The 7,942-nt window shown below is 44.4% G+C and overlaps 1 protein-coding gene across 1 annotated transcript in view; it reads left to right on the top strand.

Moving 5' to 3' along the window:
* Positions 1-3,770: 3,770 nt before the first annotated feature.
* Positions 3,771-7,942, top strand: part of Ehhadh (enoyl-CoA hydratase and 3-hydroxyacyl CoA dehydrogenase) — a 28,752-nt gene continuing 24,580 nt past the window's right edge. Inside the window, exon 1 of the mRNA XM_034514739.2 lies at positions 3,771-3,929. Coding sequence (XP_034370630.1) covers positions 3,856-3,929 — 74 coding nt within the window. The 5' untranslated portion in view covers positions 3,771-3,855. The remainder of the gene's footprint in view (positions 3,930-7,942) is intronic.

Raw genomic sequence — 7,942 nt, 5'->3', positions numbered from 1 at the left:
TTCCTCCCTGCCTGTCGGGCCTTACAAGATAACCAAACACTGGCACAACCAAGACCAAATGTCCTGTCAGCTAGTCACAAACCAATTTCTGCCTTCATATCTCTTTTGCATAAAGTTGTAGTGTTCCTGTTAGCCCCTGGAAGACAGGCTTGCAGTCACCAAACCCATTTATCAGTTCTTCTCAGCATACCACACTGATTAAGCCTACTTTCTGTGACCTTCCACTCCACTCATTCCTATGGATGGCGTATTAGAATAGGTGACCATAGTTCTAATGTTGGGACTCTGAGCCAGTCTTTTTTGCCTAAGGCCCAGGGAACAGTGTCTCTTATCATTGTCTATTTTAATGAGGACATTTTATCTTGAAGATGTTATGGTTCCTAATGTCTCTTTCTGTCTGATTATCATACTTGAGCAAGGGAGAATGCAACAGTTTATTTTCCTTTTTAAATATAAAATAAGAATTTAAAACAAACCCAGATAATTTTCCTTTCATATGCACAGAACCAAATCTCACCACCTGTCTTCTATGATAGTTGATTTTCTTTGTAAACTCGATTAAGTCACAGAAGCTATTTATTTGATGAAACATTTTAGGTGTTTCTGCAAAATAATTTCTTAGGTGGAAATGACATTTGCATCTGTTGATTTTTTTAAAATTTATTTTTATGTGTGGTGTTTTGCCTGAATGTATGCCCACGAACCATGTGCAAGCCTGATACCGAAAGAGGTCAGAAGAAGGTCTCAGAGCTTCTGAGATCAGAATTACAGACAGTTGAGAGCTTCCATGTAGGTGTTGGGCATCGAACCCTGGTCCTCTGGAAGAGCAGCCAGTGCTCTTAACTGATGAACCATCTTTCTATCCCCAGCTAGTTGGTTTTGAATAGAACATACAAAACTCCATAATATGGGTGGGCCTTGTCCAAGTGGTTGAAGGTCTTAAGAAGGAAAAGGTTGTGGTGGGTGTCCCGAGGAAATGACAGTTGTGCCTCCAGGTATCTGTCTGCCTTTGGACTTGAGCTACAGCATCAATCCTCATAGGACTCTAAGCTGCTGGTCTACTACTGTTTGTTAGGCTACACAGTATGATCCACCATAGTACCATAACACCATGTTCAGCAGAGCCAATGCCAAAACACCATGGTTTTGTGAGTGGACTTAGTGTAAAACACAAAATGGTAACAATGATCAAAATGGTCACATACTGATATTATTGTTTTATTATATTCTTACTTTTGGTACATGCTTGAAAACTTACATAATGCAAAGTTCAAATGAGAATGGTCATTAGTGACTCATGAATATTTTCCTTCCTTTCAATTAGATTAAATTTAAACTATCCCAAGTAATTTTTGCTTGACAGAAAACAGGTTGAGCTTTTCAGTGGATAAGGATCTGGAGATGGGGAGAGACAGCCACCCCTGTTCTTTGCATAGGGAGAGACCTGCATGGTCCAGCAGGCAAAAATTCAGTATTTGTGACTGTGTTCAACATTTACCCTCTGGGCACTGAAGTGGTTTCAGTGCTTACAATGATTTCTTTGAAGCATTAACAGACCTGAGATACTGAGTGTGAACTGAGGATGCAAGATGATGCAGTTGCTACAGTGAAAGCCATGCACTGAAGCCACCAGGCACCATTCAGATGGTGTAGGATGCTTGCCCAAGACAATGATATCCTATGAAGTAGCACTGTGTGTGTGGTGAGAATTTTGTGTTGTTTTGTTTTCTAAAACCCAGTTCTGATATGTGAATATATTTTGTTTTGATCCCAGGTGTGGGACATGGGGCTGCTTTCATAGCAGCTGACTGTGATTTGTCTCATGCTCTGGCAGGGGTGTGATTCTGCCGGCTAAAAATAGTTTACATTTGGAATTCTGGGGACTCTTAAGAGGGTATAAAAATGCCAGAGACCCAGAGGCTGTGGAGGCTGCTGCCCCCCTGCTGCTGGTGCTGGGTCCTGTTGCTGTGAGCAAAGAGATGAGAAGAAGAGATTGAATATCCTGACAACAAAGATTGGACTTGCCCCAAGGAACTTGATGCTCGTAATCAGCAGGAAGTAGTCTAGAGAGATCTGCACCCCCTTCCCTCACTGACCGAGTGTTACTGGGTTGGAAGGGATCGGGGTGAAGAAGGATGGTAGGTAATCCAGGAAAGTAGCCAAAAGTACGGCTACATTTGTAAGATAAATTAAGTAAAAGAATAGAAGGATGAGGAAGGTCACACCAATGATCAAAAGACTGTCTACACACAGCAACATGGTAGAACCTATTTAATTGACACCCATGAACTCAGCAAATTTGGAACCCATACATGTAGACAATTTTGTACCATCAGGAAAAATCAATATGCTGCCACTTAGCTATATCCCTATTTCTCTAAGTGTGTGACACTTACAGAGGGACTAATTGATAGGAATATGGGTGGCTCTGTTGTTGAGGAGCAGGCAGTGTCAGCATTAGCTTAACCTGATAGGAACTGCCCTTTGAACTTTGTCCCCTAAATGCCTCACTTGCCTTTTGCTGGCTCTGCTCCCACTGAGGTACCAACTCTAAACAACCAAGCAGTTTAATGGATTTACATAGAAGCTTGTACCAAAACCCCACTGTGGGAGACATCACAGAAAGTTCTGTGCTCGACTAAAATAAAAGTGCAGATCTAATGTGACCGACTCCTACAAGATGGAGATTTTAAAGTGTCTGGAGATGGCTTCAAAGAGTACTTATTATCGCCCCTTGCTCCAAGGGGTTGGGGTGTAATAAGGCCACTCTGTGCTATTCAACCTTGAACTCTACCTGCTCAGGTTCCGAGGATGCTTGTGACAAAGGGATTTCTCCTAAACACTAGTATCTGAAGGGAGACAAAGCTGAAGTTAATGCTTCTTATAGGAAGTGAGGCTTGATCTGGCTGTGAAGACTTCTGCCAACAGAACACACGCCCCCGCGCCCTATAGGCTGTTGTCATCGCTGCCATCTGAAAGCATACTTTGAATGGCTGGCTGCCCTTGACATGTGGGCTATGGTTATCGGAATGACTGACCAATGCTCATTACTGAGGCTTCCAGGGACTCAGCATTTTTCTACTAGTCAGACCTTTTTGTTTTTGTTTTTGTTTTTTGTTTTTTTGTTTTTGTTTTTCTAGACAGGGTTTCTCTGTGTAGCCCTGGCTGTCCTGGAACTCACTCTGTAGACCAGGCTGGCCTAGAACTCAGAAATCCGCCTGCCTCTGCCTCCCAAGTGCTGGGATTAAAGACGTGCGCCACCACTGCCCGGCTCAGACCCTTTCTTAATTTCAAGAAGTAACATACCTGGAAATAATGTTTACACATTGTTAAAACTTGTGAAACATCAGCGAAGATTTACAAGTATGGTTTTACTTGTCAACCTGCACACTGGCTACTTGGTGGACTTTGGCAATCATGAGAAGCCATATGCAGCTGGAAGGACCATGTCCCAGGCTGAGCTTTTAGAGGGAAGAGACAAGGCATGGTTTATTGTCAGTCTCCAGCCTACTTCTAGCCCATAATATGTGCGCAGTTCATGGATGAACTGTGAAAAATCCCAGTCCAGGGAAGGCCGGGGCTTCGTGCTCTGGTAAATGGCCGTTTTGTGAACATGTGGTTGACGTCGGTGGTGTGACTAAGCAGCTCGCCTTGCCTTAGGACATTGTCTTTGCTAGCGTAGGAGGATCGCCCTCCTGGGAGCGCAGCTCGGCTTAGGAAGCACAAAGTGCAAGAGGCAGAGGAGGAGGTAGCAGCGGCTCCCATTGGCCCAGCGCGCGCCCCTCCTCTCAGGGCGGTCTAGAAAAGGCTCCCGGGGCTGCTCCGGACAGCAGAGGCGCAGGATACCTTGAGAAAATGGCTGAGTATCTGAGGCTGCCCCACTCCCTGGCGATGATCCGCCTCTGCAACCCGCCAGTCAATTCCATCAGGTAACGCGGTGTTAATGGGACAGCGGGTGTGGCGGGTCTGGGTGGGGGCTTGTCTCAGCTGGAAGGACGAGCCAATGAGCAGCTGACTCCGGCCTCCGTCCGTCCGTTGTTGACCTCACGGGCGCGCTCACGTCTGGTTCTAGCGAGCCAGGAACCTACCGAGGTGAGGCTGGTGCAGCAAGTGTCTGTCTGAACCCACTTCCTGCAACCCTCCTGCCAGATTGCAACCCCGGAGTCTCTGTGAAGCCAAAAGCTATACTTAGCTGAAAAGCAGAGTTTGGTTCCCGTGCGTGTCAACTCTCCCTGTTAGAGGAGGCCTACTGAACAGTATTTTCTGAAAAGCTGAAGTTTCATTTACTTCACCCGCAATGCCCTCCTGTGCAATGCACTTAGCACATTACTATTAATAATGAGATCTGTTGTCTTTTTGAAAAATGATGTTCATTTACCCTGTTCACTCCATATCACCGGCAAATAGAGTATAATTCTATATTAGCCTCAGGAGGCGTCACCCATACATTGCAGACGTGGTGGACAGGATTGTGATGGATACTGTATAATTTTACTGGTGAGACCTTGCTAAAGCCCTTTTCCTAGGTGAGACCTTACAGTCTAAAGGACAAACCTACGTGTTCCAGCCCTTTTCACTCTACAGGGCACCAATGCAATGGGTTTAGGCCTACTTTCAGAACGGGGGTGGGGGTGGGAGGGCAGCAGCATGAGTGACTTTAGAGCTGTCACATTGGAAGCAGCACTCCTCAGCAAAGATCATGAGTCCCCATGGCTGTTAAGAGCCCTCCCTCTAATCCTTCCCTACCTATATCCTCTAGTCCTTCCCAGAGACCCGAGTGTACAATTAGGGCAAAGAGGGGTGGCTGGATAGTCAGATCGTGTTCTGGGCCTGTCCTTCCATCAAAGTTATCCATCAACAAGCCCAGCGTTGATCTTTGGCAAACAGGCCCAGCCAAACTTGCAGCAGTTTGGCTGGGAGAATAGCCCTGTCAATGGATGAGAGCAACTAACCATTCATCTGAGAGAGGGTATCTGTGACAGGCCAGATAAACGATTCCACCCAAGCCTTGCTCAGTGACTTTATTGAGGTCAGTTACAAGAATATAGTTGCTTCCAAAACAACGGAACCCCTGGAAAGCCCACCCCAACACGATGACTCATGGGGAACCCCCTCCTCATAATTGCTTCTGCTCCTGCATCCTTGGGGAGGGATCTTATGAAACTTGCAAGTTTCTGAGCGTCCTGAGCATTGTAAACACCAATAAATGTGTTTAGCTTCCAGTGCCCTGTCAGTCTCTTTAGTTCCTCAGTCTTAACCCTTCACTCCCTTCAGGAGGGAATGCTTCAGTCCCAAGGAAATAGCCGCACGACAGCAGAATAAATCAGTGTCGCACACATGCACAATCACATGCTCGCACGTATGCATGCATGCACCTTTTTTTTTCTTGTATAAAAACTATTAACAAGAATTTTCATTTCCTGGGATATTATAAACAGTCTAGAAATTAATATATTTTATATGTAGAATGAGACTTTCACATTAGAGACGAACATTATGAGGAATTTGTAATTCTGGGAGGGATGGAAAGTCTTAGGACCAATTTCCCACATATACATGCAATGAGGAGCAATTACATGTGATTTTTGGACTTCTAAATATTATGTAATGCTTTTACATCTATTTCATGATCAGATTGGGTTTCCAAGTAGCCCGTTGAAAGGGAGAGGTTCTCTTTGTTTTTCTCGGGGTTAAAGGGTGAAGAGACTGGGGGAACGGTAACCATCGTACACAAGGGCAAGCACCGTCTGTATCCCCTGAAGTTTGGACTCCTAGTTGCTGGCCTTAGCCAAATTCTAGAAGTTGGTTCTTTGAGGATCTTTCTCCCTGTGGGTAAAGGGCAGGGAGTTTTGTCCCTCGACAGCTAATTCACTAAGTGTACAGATAACCCACTTAAGAAAATGCTTTCCTCCCTTCCTCCTCAACCTTTTTTTTTTTTATTTTTTTTATTTTTGATTGTTTGTTTGTTTGAAGTTGCATCTCCCTAGCTAGGTGAGATGAGCTAATTGAAATGATTTTGGGTTTTTCCAAAGAAATAGTTTAGGCCCATTCATTGCTAAATTAGCCACTCTTGCCTCTCTTCACATGCGTGTTAGCCCGTGTCTAAGTGCACAGTGTAGAAGAGTTCTAGCCTCTGAAAACAATGATTGTGGCTTTTTTTTCTTCTGTAATTCACATAGTAAGAAACCTTATGTTTTATGTTAGAACTGAAGATACACACTCATAACTGAAAACTTTTTTTTTTTTTAAACCAAACTTATCCCTAGAGGTTTCTTTCACATATTTTCTTACGTTTCTGTTTTTGGGGAAAAAAATACTGATTGTTTTCAGATGAGGCTTAATCTGATAAAGATAAGGTTTAAAAAAAATAAACAATGGTTGAAGATGAAAATCCAGTAGTGGCCAAAGAAGCTGAAGGACACGGTGGGCACTCAGGAAATGTCTCTTTACTCTGTGGCCCCCACACAGTGGGTACTCGTCTCTTCGTTCTGTGGCCCACACGCAGTGGGTACTCGGCTCCTTGTTCTGTCCTCTCTTCCTGGCAGTGTGGAGATGATGACACGTTTGTCTTGTCTGCTGGGGTCTTTCCAGTGCAGCGGAGCTGTGATCCCTCCTGAATCACCTGAATCTTTAAAGCTGGAGCATTCCTCAGGCAACACAGGGGACGCTTGACCCTGTAGCTCACAATTACCTTTTCCCTAGTTACCTTCTCCCCTTAACCTAGAGAAAACCAAACACACACAGCTATTTTCCTTTCAGTTTTTCCGATGTATGGAGTTTCCTCCAAATTACCACAAACATAAAGCAGAGAGACTAGGTGAAATGGGAAGAACCAATACCTCACCCTGGCGGTGTCCACACAAGTTGTTTTGGCTCAGTTGGGGTCATATGTAATCCAGAAGGACAAATAAGCATCCCTCTGGCTTTCATGTCTGCCGTTCAGCCAACCCTGGGTGAGGACGAGGCCACACCCACCATGGAAGGTTCCCTAAGGAACACATAGGTTATTTTTCCCTCGCAAATATTTTTTTTTTGTAGTGAAGTCTAACACATATTTACATAGTGTTTCCAGGTTATGAGCTGTTTCAAGTTGTCTCAAGATGACGTGTGTACATTAGAATACTATTTCATTTTCTATCAGGGACTTCACTATATGAGGATTTAGGTGCCTTGGGGAAGAGGGAGCCTATTTCCCACAGATGCAGGGGGAAATGCATATGCTCTGTGGATTTGTAACTATTATGTACAGTTTTCAAGCTGTGTCATGATACTGTTGCTAATTAACCAGTCAAAAGCAAGGGTGTTTATTTCAAGTGTGAAAAGTAACCTAATCATGAGAAAGAAAACAATTATAAAGGTGCTTACTGGAGTAATCTGGAGTTTTACCAGAGAAACAGTTTGAATTCCTCATTGAGTTTAGCCAGACACGTCTGCTTGAGTTTGGATGGGTGTTGGCCAAGTGTAGGTTTAACACATGGTTGGTGACCAGGCCTGGTTCTCGAAACAGTGGATTACAGGTGTGTGTGTGTGTGTGTGTGTGTGTGTGTGTGTGTGTTCCCTAGAGCAGCCATCCTTTCTCTTTATTTCTAGTTTTTGAGCTTCTAGTTTTCAATGTTACCAAAAACATCCATGAAAAGGGATGTGTAGCTGGGATGGGAAAAGCCAGTCTCTCCTCAGGCCACCGACTGAGGTGATTTTTAGTTGAGGCCAATCTTTCATTATTGTCTGAAGGTTTGTTGGTGTTGTTTGCTTTGGATTTTTGAAAGAAGATTTCACCCTGTAATGCAGGCTGGCCTTGAACTTGTGACAATCCTCTTGCCTCAAGCATCCAAGTGCTGGGATTGCAGATGTTAGCCACCACTGGCTGCCATTCTTCACTCAGAAGGAAAATACAGTGAGGTTCTGCATCCCCGGGTCTCCTATCTGCCATTCAGCCAAGACA

Source organism: Arvicanthis niloticus, chromosome 12, assembly GCF_011762505.2.
Source record: "Arvicanthis niloticus isolate mArvNil1 chromosome 12, mArvNil1.pat.X, whole genome shotgun sequence".
Lineage (NCBI taxonomy): Eukaryota > Metazoa > Chordata > Mammalia > Rodentia > Muridae > Arvicanthis > Arvicanthis niloticus.
Note: the sequence above shows the minus strand (reverse complement) of the source record. Positions and strands in the feature narration are given on the sequence as shown.